The sequence below is a fragment of the Ictalurus furcatus genome, chromosome 24, assembly GCF_023375685.1.
Source record: "Ictalurus furcatus strain D&B chromosome 24, Billie_1.0, whole genome shotgun sequence".
In the NCBI taxonomy this organism is placed as follows: Eukaryota; Metazoa; Chordata; class Actinopteri; order Siluriformes; family Ictaluridae; genus Ictalurus; species Ictalurus furcatus.
The window spans coordinates 13,742,338-13,762,656 of record NC_071278.1 but is presented as its reverse complement, the minus strand read 5'-3'; the positions used below and the strand labels follow the sequence as shown (position 1 = coordinate 13,762,656).

General features: G+C 40.0%; 1 protein-coding gene across 4 annotated transcripts; it reads left to right on the top strand.

The window, feature by feature from the left end:
• Positions 1–600: 600 nt before the first annotated feature.
• pum1 (pumilio RNA-binding family member 1) lies at positions 601–19,938 on the top strand. Of its 4 annotated transcripts, none has more exons than XM_053612915.1 (22): positions 601–711; positions 7,163–7,476; positions 7,640–7,708; positions 7,815–7,917; positions 8,020–8,207; positions 8,345–8,514; positions 10,053–10,296; positions 11,504–11,597; positions 11,738–11,839; positions 11,940–12,082; positions 13,360–13,498; positions 13,593–13,721; positions 13,878–14,168; positions 14,371–14,607; positions 14,731–14,998; positions 15,265–15,394; positions 16,764–16,898; positions 17,005–17,142; positions 17,323–17,448; positions 17,586–17,707; positions 18,065–18,257; positions 18,399–19,938. In XM_053612915.1, the coding sequence occupies exons 2-22, from the start codon at positions 7,174–7,176 to the stop codon at positions 18,528–18,530; spliced, it is 3,456 nt and encodes a 1,151-aa protein (XP_053468890.1). In that variant the 5' UTR covers positions 601–711; positions 7,163–7,173; the 3' UTR covers positions 18,531–19,938. The 4 variants fall into 4 exon arrangements, with proteins under 4 accessions (XP_053468890.1, XP_053468888.1, XP_053468889.1 ...); XM_053612913.1 differs by having other exon boundaries at positions 13,878–14,189; XM_053612914.1 differs by having other exon boundaries at positions 7,812–7,917.
• Positions 19,939–20,319: the final 381 nt, after the last annotated feature.

The following is a 20,319-nucleotide window of genomic DNA, read 5'->3' as shown; positions in this document are numbered from 1 at the left end:
AATCAGTATCCAAGCTAAAATGATGGTATGATGACAAGCGCAGCTCTGAGATGAAATATTCATGTAAATGTGTTCCCCTGAGCTCTAACTCCCACAGTGTGGTATAACCAAACAGCTGGGCCACGCAACTTCCTCCTTTTGTGATAAATAAGGCAATACATTGTTTTATTGATACTCAACCTAAATTAGACATAAATCACAGCTGGGGAACGTTTAATACTCGAGTTGCATTTGTTCCTGGTACCTATATTTTAAAAAATACAACTGACACATTAAGCTGGATTTGTATCATATGATGGTGTTATGAAGACTCCACTATAACAAAAGAAAGGGAAGCACAGCACTAGGGTGGTGTGTATTTCGGGGGGGTCGTACACCTTTATGGCGATTAAATAGCCGTAAGCAGCTCCATACGCTGTTCATTATCGAAGAAGGCGTTAAAATAATGCGTGTTGTTTCACTTACGCCCGGTTATAATGCATTTCATACTCTGTTATAAAGTATTTCTTTAGCGTGTGCTTGTTTTTTTTACTCGGTGATAACAAAGGACTAAGCGCGCGACACTCCCCTCGACGCGCACGTTCCTTTTCGTTCTTACCCATGATGCCTCGCGATCGCCTGCTTGGAGCGAGCCGCCATGTTGTTGGTGTAAAAGCTAGGGAGCTGCAGCGAACCGGGGCTGAAATCCGTCACCATCCGCATTCTCCACCTGTGAGTAAGACAATGTGGTAGATTTAGAGGGTCGTGCAGGTTCGTTGCACCGTATTGCGCGGTTATTTGTGAGAAGTGAAGCCGTTAATGGTCGATTCGGAGCGCGATATTTGGAGGTGTCGCCTCCCCCTCCTCCCTCCGGTTCTCTCCTAGTGTTGTGCCGCGCTTCCTGTCCAGACATCTCGGGCCTTTTGTTAGCAGCAGGAGGACCTGTAGCATAGCGCATAGCCGGCTGTTCAGGTATCGTTTTAAATGACATGTAATACTCAGTTTTGTGTCTTGTAGACGGTTTTTGTGTCGCGGTTTGGATCCTTTTTTTTTCTCCGTAAGTAGCACGTTTGTAGAGGAAGGGGGGGCAGGCCGTGTATTATTAGACGGGTTCAACAAGACGTCTCGGACCCTTGTTTTCACAGGTTCGCCTCTTTCTAGACTTCATAAATATCTGATAATATTCCAATTTTCTTTTGAAAAAAACTTTACACGTCTTAGAAGAATACAGTGTCCGTGTTTTTACGAGTGCGGTGCTGGTTGCTATGTGCCGTGTTTTTGCCTGGTAGCTAACGCTAGCATGTCGAGTTTGTTAGGTGCGATTTGACAAAGACACTCGCGTGTCGCCCTGTTTGTTTGTATATTTTAGCACAAATAAACTGGATTATTGTATTTTTTTCTTCTAAAAAGTTTAACGGCGTGTATGGATAGCGATTAACCCCGTTGTGGTTTCAGTATCCACTTCCGGGAGGCGTATGGGGGGGGCAACCGACCTCTCGGTGTGGTGTTTTTTCCGGGATTTTTTCCTGGTGTTTTTGTTCATGTCCACACACTTCGAGCAAAGTGTATTAGTATATGTCGACCCTTACGTGTTTTAAAGCTGTTTTCCCGGCATAAAACCGTCGTTTAAAAAAAAGCATCGGTGTCATTTTGTGTATCAGAGGTGGCCATTATCGCAGGAATTTATCGCGATACTTTAAGACGTTGTACGATACACCAGTATATAATCGCACGATATTTAGTTTTGCTAATAGAGTGGCAGCAAAACAGACGCATTTAACCTAGGAAAAAAACTGAAATGAAACCTTTCAGGTGGAAAAATTTGACTTTTAATCCCCAACCTGCTAGTTTTACTCTCTAAAAATGGGGACAGTCAGTGATATAAGTGTATTAGATACCCACTACATCCTGGAATAATTGTACTGGGATGTTTTTGTCACAATATAAAAGATTGTTGTAATGTCATCCGTGCCTGTTGTTATGTGTTTTGCACAGCATTGCATCAGACTCAGTGTTTTGGCACCATATACAATTTTATCACACTTTTATTTGCATTTATATAGCAGTAATTTACAATACCACGCAGCTTTTTAGCACTAATCTCTGTTTACATCTAGTATTAACTTGTGAAACGGTTATAAAATTAGTCATATATAAACGACCCACCCACAAATATCAAATATCTGTGGTTGTGGACTTGTGAAATGTATTTCCACTTTAAGATGCATCACTTGGATGTTTTTTTCTTCCTGGGACATCTGACTCTCTACTACTACAACTAGGCATGTTTACAGCAGATATGATGATGGTTTCATTATTTATTTTGGCTGTAGTGTGCGTGTATGAGTGAGGTATTCATGATGGTTGCTACACCTTATACTTCAGCTGTCAAGTTATGCAGAGGAGGATTGTATTTCCCCAAATTATTGGCTTAGTTTTTGTCTGAAACACAGCAAATGTTTAGGATTTTGATTAAACTTCTGCCTTACAGATCAACCGGTTTCATCCGAAATTCTTTCCAATTTGTGAATGCTGCGGTAAAAATGTTCTTAAGCGTGATGAGTCGCACTTGACCGTTACCCCTTTCTTTCCCCTTGAGTGTATGCAGTGTGTTCAGGCTGATGGGTTATGATAGTGATGTGTAATGAAACTCAACAGTTGCGTGCTCGATTTCCCCTCAGACTCACCCACTTTTCTGTTCAAGGGAAATTCCTGTAAGATTGTCTACCATATATGCTTATCATTACAACATGGCGCTAAAATCATTTTTCACACGTTAAACCTGAGTTGAGTTTACATTGATGCATTTGAGAGGCACATTTATCCAACGCAACTTACAAGTGAGGCAGATAAACTGCTTTTACCAGTTTCTCTTGAGTATACTGAAGTGTTTCCAGCATATCAGAATATGAGAAGGAGCAGATTTTCTGTTTGTGTGAACAGTACATGCAAAAATGTTCACTTTGTATCGTCTTTGTTTTGTTTCTGCCAAAATATCTTCCGGCAAAAACTTGTATACTGCTCAAAAGCATTAGAAAAGGATTCGTTGTAAACTTCAAAGATAAAACCCTTGAATCTGGCCAAGAAATTATTTCTAACTACGCAAGTAAACAAATGTTGTAAACATCAATTCACTGGACCATTTAAGAGAGTTTTAGCAATAACTTTAATTATTATAATAATAATTAAAACCCATGCAAGGCCAAGACTGGCTACACTGAAGCATGGTTTTAGTTTCTTTTTATCCACGTCACTTTGTATTTACAGTCACATTAGAGCAGATAAAAAACATTGCAGAGTTTGTTTGTGGCTTACTTGATCAAAGACGCTCTCACTGAGGGGGTAAGTACAGTAAAGGATAAAAACAATCCACAGTACATTATCTTGAGCATTATAATAACGTAATGGTAGTGTTGAACAAAAGCATTGACGGTGAAATTCAGCATGTAATTAACTCTGTGCAGGACCAGAGTGAGTCACAACAGTGAAAAACATGCTTGTTTTTTTACACACGCCCCCCTTTTTTGTGTTTTGTTTTGTTTGTTTTTTTGTTGGAGACATGCTTAGAGTTTGCTCGCTAATTAAAGCCAGCTACGTTAGCCGGCTGAATCTCTTGTGCACTGGTTATCTTCTTTTCCTGGGACATTTGATGCACTTTTCCTGGATGACAGAAACCAGAGGTGGGGAAATATCAGGTTATATTTGTGTGAAAGAAAAAGTTTTGGGGATTTTTTTAAATTGAGTAAGTGCCAGAATTGATCTTGTTTAGAAATATGTGAACTTGAGGGAGTCCACCCTACACACACTGTTTACAGTAGCAGTTACAGTCTTTGGAAGAAAAGCAGAGCTGAAATTTGTAAGGTTGTTAAACTGGAATTGTGTATACTCGTTGGTGTTTGGAAATTAGATATCAACAAAAATGTAGTAGCTACCCAAATAAAATAAAGTAAAATTTGTATCTTTTTTTTGTTGTTGTTGTTTCTTGCTACCCTGGAGGTAACTTTATAAGTCTGTTTATAAAGCTGCTCTCTAAGATGGGCATGAAAAAGCTCATTTATATGCCAACTAATAGATTTGAAGGCTTTATCTAGGGTAATATCAGATTGCTAACTTGAAACTATTGTTAGATTTTTGAACTTGGATAATGTAAATAAAATGTCTTCCAGAGTTTCAGGTTGAAACCTGACATCATGTTCCGTGAGCTCCATTTACTTTTTAGTATTAATTATAGAAGTATCTTGTTGGTTGTGATGACTCCTAACTTTAGCAGAATACCACACCTTTTCCTCTACAGATGGTCTGTCTTTAAAATTAGAAAGTTGCTGCGCAGCAAAGATAGACATCTGCAGGTATAGCCTTTTTGGATACTTAAGTAAATAAAACTGTGCCCAACCACACAGTCAAATTCAACACTAAATCATTTTCTTGGATTTAGTGTCATTGTTGGGTAGAATTTCCTTTTAAATGGGTATATTGTCCAAAATTGTGAGATTTACCCCATCCCCTCCTAGTCATTTAAATGTGACTTGGGTTAAAATGTTTTTAAGGGTGAATGTGCTAATTTTATTCATGAATGTTCTTTTCAAACAAAATATTTGTGGATGTTTGCAAGCTGTACTCTTAATTCTTTTGAGTAAAACAAATGCTGCTAAAAAATGTTGTTGAGCAAGGTTATCAAGTTTCCACATTAAAAGGCTTCAGAGGGTCATATTATGCTTAAAGGTGTACATGTTAGAAGTGATTTTGACTTTATACTGCTAATAGTAAATTAAGAATTGATGCACATTTCCATAATTATTGAGAAATTGTTCAGGTTTTTTTTCTGCTCAGAAATCTGCCTACTACCAGATCATGTGCTCAGTCCAGCAATCTGAATGAACTTCTTAGTATTGCACCTGATATTAAGACCTGCTATTAAGTGTTGTCTTACTTTAGGGCCTTAAATCAAATAGCTGGAACATTTATCATAGGTTTGAAATATTTTCCTATGATCTCACCTTCCAGCTTGATTTTGTTCCGTGTCCTCATTTGGGTGCTGATGTAGTGTTGTGAACAGATCAAGAGGAAAGCATTTTACTCAAGCCACACACGGAATTAAGAAAACAGAAGTTGAAGTGGTAAAAGTACTGATAACTTGTATGAGTTTACCTTTTTGGAATAAATGTAATTAATAAATATATGAAGCCCTGTCTTGTGGTAGGTTTATGGTTCATTTCCTAGCTTTTCTTCCTTGTTTATGGCTCCATAAGAACAGATGTTGCTGTTTATAGACTCCAGTTCCAAAATAAAAATGTAGCGATTACTTCACGTCTATTTCTAAGCTTGTCTAATTGTACAAGGTGGTAGTATTTCAGCGAAACAGATTGTGTTTAATATTAGAATAGCCAAAAAAAAAACATTTTAGTTCTTTACTGTAGGTATTTCTGTGCAAATGTTAAATGAACACGCAATAAATAAGGACAGAATTTGACTAGGTTTGTTTCTATTAACTATTACGTCTGAATAGCGTGTACTAGGTTTAGTCTCAATTCTAAAATTATTTTAGTCCACGTCATGTTCATTGAGAGGGGATTTCCCATGCGTAGAAGGCTACAGCATTAACATTTAGAAACTCAGCTGTGGCAAGATGTACTCCCATGTGCTGTTAATGATATCGTCTTGTTCTTTTCAAAGTTTGGACAGTATTGTAGTAGAACTGGGACATCAACATAAAAAAAATTGTGCAGGCTATGTGGATTTTTGTCTTTCTTTCATGATTGGGGGATTCCCAATAGCACAGTCCCATGTGTGGATGAATAGATTAAAGCAACCAGTTAGAGGGGGTCTGCCTCAAGTACTATCTAGTGTCTGTTAGTATTAAGAACTAACACCAGACAAGAACATTCAATACACAAAGCTCTGCTCTTACTTTTATTACTGTTGTAGCAAATGCCAAAACACAATAACAGTTGCCATTTTGTCTTGTTTGTATGTGTGTAATGTGTTTGAGAAAGCGTGTAGTAATCAAAGCCTGGACAGAAGGGTACTTGACCTCCATATTTCACTGGCTCATCATAACTATTCTTTGTAGTTTAGCAGTATATTTTTGTTTTAGTATTCAAACACCAACTCTAACTTTTATATTAATCATGGTTTTCATGTAGATGTATAATATGGCATGAATAAAATATTCAGCTCTGGTGGAGTTGTTTAGGATTGTTTAATTGATTTTGCTCACTCTCAGATTTAAGCTTTTATAATGCATTGTGAAGCATGATTAGTAATAAATGTCAGCGTTTGTGTTAGACTGGCGTGGCAGATAATGTGCTTAAAAGTAAGCTCTCAGTAGCAGATCTGTATAGCAGGTTTGACCGACGTTCACTGATAACCTATTAATTGCTCTGCCTTCTGCATGGCACGACATGCGAGTATGAGCAAGTGTCCATATTATCCACTATTATGGCAATTTTGCTAAAAGGGGGCTTCATGTTTACATTAATTGTAAATTTGCTGAACGTGCTTATTCCAATGCTGCCTACAACTATAATTTAGTGTCAGCATTTGTGGTACTTGAGAGAGATGCATGCATAATTAAGTTTTCATATGAATTCAGACATCTTTGTTTAGTATCCCTTCTATTGTAAGCTGCTTTTGCTACAATACATTTATCCATTACAAACTCTAATCCTAGCCTAATCTGCTCATTGTTTTCACGATTATACCATCTGTAACATATTTGGAAGTTACTAATGAAATGGCGCATTAAGTTTGATTAAGTGTTTCCAGGAAACGCTCATTTAAAAAAAAATTGTACTGTATGGTTTAACTAATTATTTCAATTTTTCTCCTGGTTGTGGTTTTTGAAAGCCAGCTGTCATTGTAGATAGTTAGTAAGGTCGTTTCCTGTAACTTGAGTGAGGTTTTGGCTCATTTATGCTGACCTTTTTACACTGTTAGCAGAAATCGTTGCTTTGATTGAGGTTATTGAGTTGTTTGAAGATGAAATGTCTCCCCTTTTGTTTTACAAAGTTGCACGATCCTCTGTGTTCAGTGAGTGTGTTTGTTTAAAAACTGCCAAAAGATTTAGATTAAACAGTGGAACTGAACAGTATAATGGAGTTTAATTCAAGACTGTCCCTAAATATTAAAGTGAGCCAATTGCTGTTAATTTTAACATGATATATTTTTTGTTGCTACTTTGCAGGCTCTGGTGGAATGAGCGTAGCGTGCGTGTTGAAGAGAAAAGCTGTGCTCTGGCAGGATTCGTTCAGCCCCCACCTCAGACTGCCTCCCCCTGACAGGCCAATACACAATATGCCTGTGGTGCTGAGTCCCGCGGGCCACGCCCCTCAACCCGGCCCTGCTCCACAAGCTCCTCCCCCTACCCAGGGGGCAGGGCGTTCTCAAGACGATGCCATGGTAGATTACTTCTTTCAGCGGCAGCATGGTGATCAACCTGGGTACAACAATGGCAAACACCGCTGGCCTACTGGAGACAACATCCATGCTGACAACCAGGTAATAGCTTCTGCACTGTACACACACGCACACATGTAAGCACATGTAAGCACATCTAACCCGTCTGGATTGCAGAATGTTGAGCTGTTGGTGGTGTTTAGATATCAGATTTTGACAAACTTTTTTTTTTGTTATTTTTTTTAATTCTTTGCGTGTGTCTTAGGTGCGGTCAATGGATGAACTCAACCATGATTTTCAGGCGCTTGCCCTGGAGGGAAGAGTCATGGGAGAGGTTAGAGTCCACATCACTAGTATCGCCTCATTACCCACTTTTTCTTTCTCATATTAAATTCTTTTATTTATTTATTTTTCTAAACTTTTTGTTCCTCCCACAGCAGCTCCTGACAGGAAAGAAATTCTGGGAATCTGACGATTCAGGGAAAGATGGCCCAAAAGGGATCTTTCTGGACCAGTGGAGAGACAGTGCCTGGGGAGCCTCTGGTAAATACTGTATGCGCTTGCATGTATGATTTTTAATTTTAAGAGATCATTTATATGTTTGTTGTATTGATGAGTCATTGTATCTGGTTGTGTGATCCCCAGATCATTCAGTGTCCCAGCCAATCATGGTGCAGCGTCGGCCAGGTCAGGGTTTCCATGGCGTTGGCGAGGCAGGGTCTGTGCTTTCTCCGCGCTCTGAGAGTGGTGGTCTAGGTGTCTCTATGGTGGAATATGTCCTGAGCTCTTCCCCTGCTGAGAAACTCGACTCTTGTCTACGTAAAGGAGCTTTTGTGAGTGTCCTCACTTTTCCTCTTTTCCTTTTTCATGCTAGCTATTTCTTGCAAAGCGTCTGTTTTGTATTCCTTCAAAAAAATCTTTTGCTTACAGTATTTTAATTTTTGTTTTTCCATCTCTGCTCTTCTGTTAGGGGGCAAGAGATGCTGAAACTGATGATGCTGAAAAGAGAGCAGAGGCAAAACCAAAAACCGCATTTGACCCAGAGAGAAAAGAACTGAAGGAATCTGAGCCTGATCCTATGGACAATCCTAACGGACTGCCCAGTCAGAATGGACTTGATGTTGACGTGAAAGACTTCAGGTACAACCCAAACAGTGCTCTCACACAGTGCCCTATGAGCAAAGAAGTCTGAAAAATTTTGTTTAACCTTTTGATCTTTTGTTAAAAAAATTCACAAAAATACTCTGCTCTCATGGATATCAAACAATTGCAAACAAAACACAAGTTTATCAACAACAAAAAAGCTTTGTTAAATGTGTGCAACAATTATTGGCACCCCTCTGATTTCATATGAGAACTATTTTAACTATATTCCCATTGATATTTTTACATTTTTTAATACACCTCGGTGACTAGGAATAGGAAATTGTTCTACCATGGCTTCCTGTTTCACAGGGGTATAGATATGAGGTAACACACTCATAACAACGGGTAAGGCCAAGGATTATAGCCGTGATGTACGGCAAAAGGTTGTTGCGCTTCACAAAATGGGAAGTGGCTATAATCAGGGCAATAACTAAGACGTTCCAGTCAACTGGAAATGTTATGAATCGACCTGGAATTGGACGTGTGTCTATATTGTCTCAACGCACTGTGACGAGGATGGTGGTTCGAGTGGCCAAAAAATCTCCAAGGATCACAGCTGGAGAATTGCAGAAGTTAGTTGGATCTTGGGGTTAGAAAGTCTCCAAAACTACAATCCAAAATCATCTACATCACCACAAGTTGTTTGGAAGGGTTTCAAGAAAAAAGTCTCTACTCTCATCCAAAAATAACCTTGAGCATCTTCAGTTTGCCAGACACTACTGGACCTTCAAATGGGATCAGGTTCTGTGGTCAGATGAAACTAAAATAGAGCTTTTCTGCAATAAACACCAGAGGTGGTTTTGGTGGACACAGAGAGGTAGTCATATGGAAAAGTCTCTCATGCCCACGGTTAAATATGGTGGTGGCTCTTTAATGTTTTGGGGCTGTCTTTTTTTTATGCCAGAGGACTGGGACACTTTTTTTAGGATACATGGCATCATGGACTCTATCAAATATCAACAGATATTATATGAAACCTGACTGTCTCTGCCAGAAAGCTTAAAACGGGCCATGGTTGGCTCTTCCAGCAGTCTCCTGACTTCAACCCCATAGAAAACCTGTGGGATGAACTGAAGAGGAGAGTCCACCAGCGTGGACCTTGAAACATGAAGGATCTGGAGAGATTCTGTATGGAGGAATGGTCTCCGATCCCTTGTCATGTATTCTCCAACCTCATCAGGCATTATAGGAGAAGACTTGGAGCTGTTTTCTTGGGCAAGGGAGGTAGCACAAAGTATTAACTAAAAGGGTGGCAATAATTGTTGCACACCTATATTTAACACCGGTTTTATTTATTTTTTATTTTTTTGATAAACCTGCAATTGTTTGACATCCATGAGAGCAGAGTATTTTTGTGAATTTTTTTTTTAATAAAAGGTTAAAAAATAAAGACTTTTTTTCATAGCCTTTTTGCTCATATTTAGCAAGGGTGCCAATATAAGTGGAGGGCACTGTAGTATCATTCATACTAAAATCATGTGTCCTTAAAATGAACAGTATTTTAAGCAGGCTTCTCATTACTGTCATTTCAGTCGTACTCCTGGTAACTGTCCTCCTGCTGGTCCTGAGGTGGAGTTGGGTGGAGCTGAAATGGCTGGAGGAACAGGACCAAAACCAGCTGAAGAGTTCCCAAATGTTGAGCCCCAAAACGTGACCCTTGACCCCATGGAATCTGTTTCCATGGAGACTTTGCAATTTGATTATACTGGCAGCCAGCTGCCTCTTGACTCCACAGCAGCTACGGTTGGCCTTTTTGATTACAACTCCCCTCAGCAGGTAAAAGGATTTTGTCACCAGTCTCTCAACATTTCCAGGTGCATATGTGTCTTTAAATTTATTTATTTATTTAAATTAATTTAAAAAAAAAAAAGCCAACTGAGACTTTTCTTAGAAATTGTATTTCCGTTATTTTTTTTAGCTGAACTGCTAAGCTGCCAAAACCTTAGGCCTACTGGCTACTAGTTAGCTAAAAGAAATTGGCATCTCGAAATAGTTAGCGTTTGTTCATGTTACCTTTACTGGTGAGCCAGCTAGCCTTGACAATTTTTTTCTGAATCTTACTTCTAAGTAACATGCTTCCTGCTACCTCATTCATAGCTAGTCTTTGCAAATTAATTTTATGAAGAGGGACAAAGAAGCTCAACGTGAAAATACTGAAAATCTGAAAGACTCTCGCAGTCCTTTTCCTGTTATCAGCATTTGAGGCACTGGCATTCCCTGACAATCACCCAAAGAAAGACACTCCTTTTGCTTTATTTGGCAGTTATGTGGATGTGCATTTTGGCCGTTTCACAGCTCAAATACTCGTCGGACAAAATGAAGTCCATTAACTCACTATAGCTGACCATGACTATAAAGCCTGTTGTGTTTGTGCCCTCAACAAAACTTAGTGGCAGGAAGTGTTTTACTGTTCTGGATAACACAGGCAGTGTTGTCTCCCATGTCTTTTTCACTGTGTGTGTGTTTGTAAATGGGAGGCACTGAAGTGCTGAAGGTCAATTGAAGAGTTATAACTGACGCTACATCGATACATTTTTTTAATGTGCGGAAAGTGGCTTCACACAAATGTCCATCACCAAATAAAAACTTGCTGGCTGATGTTTAACGTAGTTTAGCCTGTCAAACTGCAAATCCTAGATAGCCTGTTAGTTCAGCTGAAGGAAGTCACCTACTTTATTTTACTCGGGGTGAAGTGTATTTTTAATTAGTTGTGTGGTTTTTAAGTCACTTGGGTTGAGGGTTTAAAACCTGCGATACTGGGCTGTACTTTTATCATGCTGTGAATTTTTCATACTGCTCTGTCCTTAGTGTCAATTATGTGGCCATTTATTATCCTCATTCATTTTGGTTCGTTTTTGGTTATACATGTACAAAATGTACCTGTATTTAAAAAAAAAAAAAAAAAAAAAAAAAACGTTTTCCTATTAGACCTTAGATTTCTTTTAAAGATAAGTGTTCAATTATTTACTTTGAACTGTTTCAGCTGTTTCAGAGGCCCAGTGCTCTGGCTGTGCAGCAGCTCACAGCCGCGCAGCAGCAGCAGTATGCCATTGCTGCAGCACAACAGCCGCACATTGGTGAGTGCGTCTGTCTGTAACTCAAGATCACTTATTAGAATGATTAGTCATACTATGGAAGTGTATTGACCAGACAAATGGCCTGCTGCCATTATGTCTGAGAACTCCTTTAATTCATAAGTTTTGTGTGCGCATTTCAGGGTTAGCTCCTGCTGCGTTTATGCCGAACCCTTACATCATTAGTGCGGCCCCGCCCGGCACAGACCCCTATGCTGCTGGCCTTGCTGCTGCTGCCACTCTTGGTATGATCAGTGAAATACCCAGCTCATTAATGCTGATAACTGACCCCAGCAAGTGTGTTTTATAAGTATAGGGTTCACTTTGTATGTGTGCACTCTACAGGTCCAGCAGTGATGCCCCCTCAGTATTATGGAGTAACTCCATGGGGTGTGTATCCAGCCAACCTGTTCCAGCAGCAGGCTCCTGCCCCTTCCAACTCTGCCAATCAGCAGCCACAAGCACAGAACCAGCAGAACCAACAGCAGGTGTGAAATGCCGTCAAGAAATTAATTTTATTTATATATAACTGCTAGAGGTGGGTGTAGAACTGTTTGTTTATTTATTTTTAATCCCACTATTGCAGAAAGTTTGACCAATTCTGCCCATTCTCACATTTATTATTTTTTGTTTCTACCTGCCGGTGTTATCTTCTAATGAACTCAGCAGGTCCTGTTTCCCAAAACATAAATTAGCCATATAAACCACGGCTATCCTGATCAGTGCTAGGATAAAGCATTTAAGGAAGATGAATGAGTTAATGCTGTAAACACATTGCAGAGCACCGCATGAGACACCAGGTGTGTCCAGTACTCTCGCATGTTAATCATCGTAGTTTTTCTTTGTTGGGTCTCATGGGATCCTAATCCCAGTGCACACCTCTAGTGTTCAGGGTACTTTCACACATGCACTCTTCTCTTGAACCAAGGGTTTTTCCACTGGGTTAAAAAAACAAAAACAAAGATCTAATTGAATCTGTTGGAAGATTTCAGAATTTTATCGTCTGTGGTAAAAAGTAAATAAATAAAAAAGTGCTGCTGTACATAAATAGCAGAAAACATTTTGTAATGTATATTGTCTGGTAATGTTCTCCACTGTGGGGATTAATCTAACAACTACTGTAAATTAGTAGCAAACTAGCCAACTAATCTTGGCATTTTAACAAACAGTTGGTCTTGTTGAAGGAGAAGGAATTCTTGCTGTAAAGATCGGTCAGTGTGCTCCTCATGCATGTCCGAGTTTACAGGTGTTTGTCGGGCGCCGTGTCTTTAAGGCCTTTTATTGTGAGCAATCAAAGACCGGTGAAGGGGAAAGGCTTCTGATAAGATGCCGGCAGCTTGGTATTATTAGCTGGACCATAAATCTGGGATGGCTCTTTGTAGTACTACTTTTACATATTAATATGACGATGAGTTTGATGCATATTGATAAGACATATGAGTTTGCGTATATAGTCGTGCTCAAAATTTCTCACCAAATCACACTGTGCAGCCCTGACTGTGAATTACTGTGAGTCATGTATAAGCCTGAGCAATTGATTTATGGTTAATACAAGTAATACCATGCCCCAGGCATCATGATGGAAACCTTTCTCCTTCGCATGTCTGATTGCTCACGATAATAGGCCTTAAAGACACAGAGCCCCAGCATGTGGATTCAGAAATCGGGCAAAGTGTGCAACAGCTTTTTCAGCTAAGCAATAGTAATTGAACATGTTCTCCACCTATGTTGTTTTTCCCTTATCTAAACACTATGTACTCTTTAGGTAATGCGTACTGGAGGCAACCAACGACCCCTGACCCCAAGCCAGGGTCAACAGGGCCAACAGACGGACCAGCTTGTAGCAGCTGCAGCAGTGAACTCCGCTTTGGCATTTGGACAAGGTTTGGCAGCCGGTGTTCCTGGTGAGGGTTTTTTTCTTGACATTATTTAAATAGATATTTGATCATTAATTTCTGGGCATAGCAGTTTAATATTGCATTTGTACGTGTGTACCAGGCTACCCCATGCTTGCTCCTGCTGCATATTATGATCAGACCGGAGCTCTGGTGGTGAATACAGGAGCTCGCAGTGGCCCTGTCCGACTCATGGCTCCTGCTTCTGTCATCATCAGCCCCACTGCCGCCGGTATGCATTTCAGCTTTTAGTTTCTTCAGCCGTCTATCTATTGCATTCCTGTGCATTATAGCGTCGCTTGAAATATGATGAACCCCTTCAGTTTCATTTTGATCTGTACAATCTCTCCATCTCTCCCTCCTGGTCTTTTGAACTCGTTTCATACAGTGGCTGCAGCTGCTGCCTCTGCCAGTGGAGCTAATGCAGGCCTTGGAGGTGCTGCTAATGGGGCGTTTCGTGCACTGAGTTCCCAGCAGGCTCCAGGTCAGCAGGGAGCTGGGGCTCTTGGTGGTAGCTCCTTCTATGGGAGTGGCTCTCCAAGCTCCTCCTCACAGAGCTCATCCCTGTTCTCTCAGGGTTCTGCCCAACCAGGAAGCTCTTCTCTTGGATTCAATGCTAACCCTTCCTCGTCCCTTGGAGCTACCCTTGGAGCAACACTCGGAGGTTTTGGAACAGCAGGTGTGTGTGTGAATCCAGGAGGTGAACCAAAAGTCTTCTTTTACATACTTTAATTATTGATTATATTGTACTACACAAACTTGGTCATGTCTCCTGCAGTGTCTCAGAAATGCACACCAGGCTTTGTTCATAGACTTTCCTGAAATGGTTCTGAAAGCTCAGCAGAAACCTGCCTAATATATATTTATCTGTCTGTACGCAGTTGCTAACTCTAGCTCCAGTGGCTCTCGCCGGGACTCTTTGACTGGCAGTTCTGACTTGTACAAGCGCACCCCCAGCAGCCTCACTCCTATTGGCCATGGAGGGTTCTACAACGGACTTGGTTTTAGCTCCTCCCCTGGCCCTGTTGGCATGCCACTTCCCACTCAAGCTCCTTCACATTCTCTAACTCCTCCACCTTCCCTTTCAACCCATGGATCCTCCAGCAGTCTCAATCTTGGTGTGTACCATTCATTTAAAAAAAAAAAAAACCCTTCCAAATATTTGTGCTCTTTTTTTTTTCCCCCCTCTCTCTTTATTTGAAAAATCTTCTGATTAATATTTTACTATCCCTTTCATGCAGGAGGACTGACCAACGGCAGCGGGCGCTTCATTTCTGCTGCTCCTGGAGCTGAGGCAAAGTACCGCAGTGCCACTACTGGCTCCTCCCTCTTCAGTCCCAGCAGCCAGCTCTTCCCATCATCACGACTTCGTTACAGCATGTCTGACGTGATGCCATCCGGACGCAGCCGCCTGCTTGAGGACTTCCGTAACAACCGTTACCCGAACCTTCAACTGCGTGAGATTGCAGGCCATGTGATGGAGTTCTCTCAGGACCAGCATGGCTCCAGGTGTGCATTTCTGTATTATCTTTTGTGCTGATTGAACAGGGTTTTGTTTTTGTTTTTTTTGTTTTTTTTTTTAAATTAGAATGCTTTGACTTGGTGTGTTATGTGGTAAAATGAACAGCACAGCGTGTGTTAATAGAATGACTTTAGAGCTGTTTATACCAACAACTTGGTTTTACTAAGCTTGCTCCATCACTTGTTCGAGCAGAGATGGCGCTCTGCACGAGTGCCACTGCTGTTTTTCTGAAATACTGTTTGTGTATGTTCAGGTTTATTCAGCTGAAGTTGGAAAGAGCAAGCTCTGCAGAGCGTCAGCTGGTCTTCAGCGAGATCCTCCAGGCCGCCTACCAACTCATGGTTGATGTTTTTGGAAATTATGTCATTCAGAAGTTCTTTGAGGCAAGTCATAGTTTCCTTTTGTTCTTAAGGTCTAATATATCTTTACTTTTGTGGTCTGTGATTACAGCCTCAAATTTAATTATTGTTGTCTCATGTTTGAGACGGGTTTAATAGGCTAAATATATGGTCTTCTTAAATCCTAGACATTTCTGATTCTCTACAAATACTTGACTTGAATGATGGGGCTAGATTAATAAACTGTAATATAAAAATCAACTATTATAAATAATCAATTAATAGCATAATGTAGCATGTTGGTTACGAGAACATTGATGTAAACAATGCTTTGCATACCGTTTGTCGTAATGCTGCAAGTAGCGCTCTATCTGTTAGGGTGGCTTGTTCGCTTGGTTTGTCTTTCACATCTGTATTGCACATTTGTATTCACTAGTAAAATGGCCGTAATGACTGTTCTTACATCATTCATATTTCTGAAGTTTGAGGACACTGTTCAACCGCATTTGGAAAAACATCTTTCATGAAGAATGATCGAGGGTGCTACTTGTTGGTGACCGTGTGGACAGTTTAGAAGTGCTTATTTCAGCACAATCCCCAAGTTTGCTTAATTTCTCACCATTGTCTCGGCTGTAGTCTACTCCATTACTTCCGACACGCAGTGAGGCTGTTGAAGTATGGGAAAGCAAATCAAAGAAAATTAAAATGCCGACTAGTCAATGTTTATGACGTGCATTACTTATCAGCTTTGAAAAAGAATTGATGACTTGTCTGCCATCTGTCTGTGCTATCTCTATAATTGAAGTTTTAATTTTTCAAGTGTTCAATATTCTATGAGGATAAAAGCTCAAGATGATTTTAATGGTTTAATGAAATCAGTAGAACATTGTCATTCTGTGGGAAGTAACTTGTTTTAGGAATCATACAAGGTTTACAAATGCTAACTTTTTCTCATGGAAAAAACTAATGAACAGAATGTTCAGTTTAAAGACAGTTCATTATACCAATTCAGCTGAAATGTTCAGTGTCCACCGCCCCAAACCAAAGACTAGAGAACACTGACATACTGTCTTTTATCTACTTGCAAAACCCATATGACCATCAAGCACATTTCACTGTAAATCTTTTGGAACTATGAGACAGCGCTTTTATTCAAAGGCCTGTTTAATAGATATTCTTATTTAATATTGTAAATATTTATTGATTTACTTTTTGTTTGCCATGTGAATAGCCTGGTTGCTGACATGGCATTAAAACTAAATAAATCTATTTGCATTTAATTATGGGTTCTTAAAAATAATGCCAGTGCGACCATACAGCTGCTGGGTTATATTAGATCAATATTAGTAATATTCAATAAATCAAGATGGTACCAATTTTATTTTTATTCTATACGACTGTCATTTTTGTGTAGTTTGGCAGTCTGGATCAGAAGTTGGCTCTCGCCGAGCGGATTCGTGGCCACGTGTTGTCTCTGGCTCTGCAGATGTATGGATGCAGGGTGATCCAGAAAGCTCTGGAGTTCATCCCCTCTGACCAGCAAGTCATTGTGAGTGCACACTTGTGTCATGTCATACCTCAAACACCCATTAATGAAATCGTTCTGAGGAAGTTTAAATGGCTGATTTAGGTGATTGTGTTGATGTGTGGTGCAGAGTGATATGGTACGGGAGCTGGACGGCCACGTGCTGAAGTGTGTGAAGGATCAGAACGGGAACCATGTAGTACAAAAGTGCATCGAGTGTGTGCAGCCCCATGCTCTCCAGTTCATCATTGATGCTTTCAAGGGACAGGTGGGTCACCATAGCAACTGGCCACAGACTATGGTTAAATGTCAGGTTTACATAAAGCCCCCGTGGGGTGTGTGTGTGTGTGTGTGTGTAAATGGATCTTTCTTTGATGTTTTAACGGTGATTGAAGTGGCTCTCAAAGATGAAAGGTGTGTGTGTATTTACTGTGCATGTGTTGTGCAGGTGTTTGCTCTGTCCACACACCCCTATGGCTGCAGAGTGATCCAGCGTATTTTGGAGCACTGTCTTCCCGAGCAGACGCTGCCAATTCTGGAAGAGCTGCACCAACACACTGAGCAACTGGTTCAAGTAAGCAACGTGTTGTCCTGTCACTAGTGTCCTGCTAAAACAGTGTAATAATGCTGTATATCCTCTTGCAGTCCTTTTTTTACTATGCATAAACTTTTACCATGCTATCATTTCTCACTGTCTTATCCCGTGTATAGGATCAGTATGGCAACTATGTAATTCAGCATGTGCTGGAACATGGCCGCGCAGAAGACAAGAGCAAGATCGTCTCGGAGATCAGAGGAAATGTTTTGGGACTCAGCCAGCACAAGTTTGCCAGGTAATTAACAAACACCAGGACACACTGCAGTAAGTCTTACCCTTTTTTCAAACTGGCAGAGACGTGAGTCGGCAAAAAATGCTGCTGGTGTGAACGTGTGTTTAAGAAATGAGGTCAGTCAGACTAATAGATGTGAGCTTAGCTTATCAAATTTCACCAAATCAGGCTCTGGATATGCAGGAAAACCATAAATTGGTTTTGTTCATTTTTCTTGGTAAAGCTAGCCTGCTAGTCCAAACAATATGGTGGATTGAAGTCCTTGTGGCGTGATATCACGTTAACAATATCTACACCATGTCCTAGACACAAGACAGCGTGTCATTAATGCTGTAATTACAACTGTCTCCTTCTCTTCAGTAATGTGGTGGAGAAGTGTGTGACGCACTCGCTGCGTGCGGAGCGGGCCATGCTGATTGATGAAGTGTGCAGTATGGCGGACGGGCCCCACAGTGCCTTATACACCATGATGAAGGACCAGTACGCCAACTACGTTGTACAAAAAATGATTGACGTTGCCGAGCCGACACAGCGCAAGATCGTCATGCACAAGGTGAACAATTGAACCGACCGCTTACCTTTGTTTCATATGCATTTCCTTTCATCGTTTCCTTTGTCCTGTTTTTGTAGCTTCGGTTTATAGTGCCTGCAGTGCTTTATGGTATGATTGTTTGCCTGTTTTGTCTGTGTTTAGATCCGGCCTCATATTGGAACCCTTCGGAAGTATACGTACGGGAAGCACATTCTGGCCAAGCTGGAGAAGTACTACATGAAGAATGGAGTAGACCTGGGCCCACTTTGTGCTCCGCCCAACGGCATCATGTAAATTGTTCCTCTTGATGCATTGAGGAGAGTGTGTCCACACCCAGCTTAGAGCTGTTGGTCTGGGATCATTGTAAATCCTACTCTAGTTTTGCTGAATGCTCTTCTTTCTCCAGGTCCTTGTGAGCTTGTTCTTGTTATCTCTATTCACCTAGTCCCTTTCCCACTACTACTAAAACTTTGTTCCTCTTCTTCTGTTTCTGTATGTATGAGATGACAATATTTGATTTGATCCCAGTTTGAATCATGGAGGCTTCTGCATTTAAACTTTATTGCTATTACACACATTTCTAACACAACTTCATAACACGAACACATTACATGCTAACACACTCTATTGCTAACATGATGCAGACATTTAGCATGGGAGACGTTTTTGGTCTTGCTTCTATAAATATTTAGTGCATACTTGGTGTAGAACTTTGCATATATATAAATATATATATAAAACTTTGTAGTTTTTTCTGGTTTTTGATGTCCAATCTGTACCTATAATTACCCTAGTAGTGAATACATACTTCTAATTGTATAATTGTACATTTGTAAACCTTGGCTAATGTAAATGTGGACTTGCTTCTACAGCCCTTTTTGGTATGAGAACGAGAAAAAAAAACAAAATGGGGGAAAAAAAAGAATCTTGTGCATTTCAGTGTAAATTCTCACCTTTTTGGTTGTTGTTTGAGTTATGAGTTGTATATTGTAAATTGTAATATCAGATTTTTGTTGGTTTTGAAGCCCTTTGGATTAAAATGGCATAGATGTACAAAGAAGACAAACATGGGCACTCTGCTTTTAGCCATTCACCAGCCATTTTTTTCACATTTGCTCATCCCCTTTTTTTTAAGATCTTTTATAGTCCCTCCCTTGCTCTGGGGCAGATAGCAGCGAGCGTGTGTATGTGTGTGATGCGTAGATTGCCCTGGTCGCAAGGTGTGTACAGATTTGCCATTCTTTTGTCTACTTGTAAGTGATTGTAACATTTGATTTGGAACACTTTGCGGTGTATATTTAAACAGCCTTGTGTATATTTCCTATGATCTCTTTATGCGAGCACACTTGTAACCATAATGTGTATAGTTAACAGATGCTGTGTGTGCTTTCTGCCTGGGCAACTATTTTTTGTAACTCCAGTTGTAGATTGTCTCTAAACAATGTGTGATCTTTATTTTGAAACAAAACATGGATAAAAATCTCAAAATTTAAAAATGTCCCTGGCTCTTCCTTCTATTCTTCTAATGATTCATTTGAGATTATAAAGTTTGTTTGTTTGTTCATGCTGTATTGGTACTATTTTGTTGTTCTTAAGCAGTTATTTTTCTTTTGCTACTATATAATACAACTGCATGCCCTTATTTGATTTGTGTGTGCATATAAAACTACTATACATGATTAAATAGTATCTTTACATTTGAGTATAACTCTCTCAGTCTGCTTTAACCAATATAAACCATGTAAACTGCTCACTACACAATTTGCATCTTTTGTCAGATCCTAGCAAGACTGCAGACACAAGCAGGGTCATATTCCACTCAGTGATATTTTGTTGTCTGCTGATCATGCAAAGTTAACACAAAGTTCTAGGTCTAGTTTACCAGACAGATTAATGGAAAATGGATGCAATTTATTAGCCACTTTGTTTTAAAACATTTATTGTGACGACGGTTCTTTCACAACCAACTTTTAAAAAGAAAACTGATTTGCGAAGGAAATATTTATTTACCGTTTTTCTTTATTTTTTAAAGCAATGAACAATGTGAAACTTAAGGTGTTAAAGTACACATAACTGAGCGAGA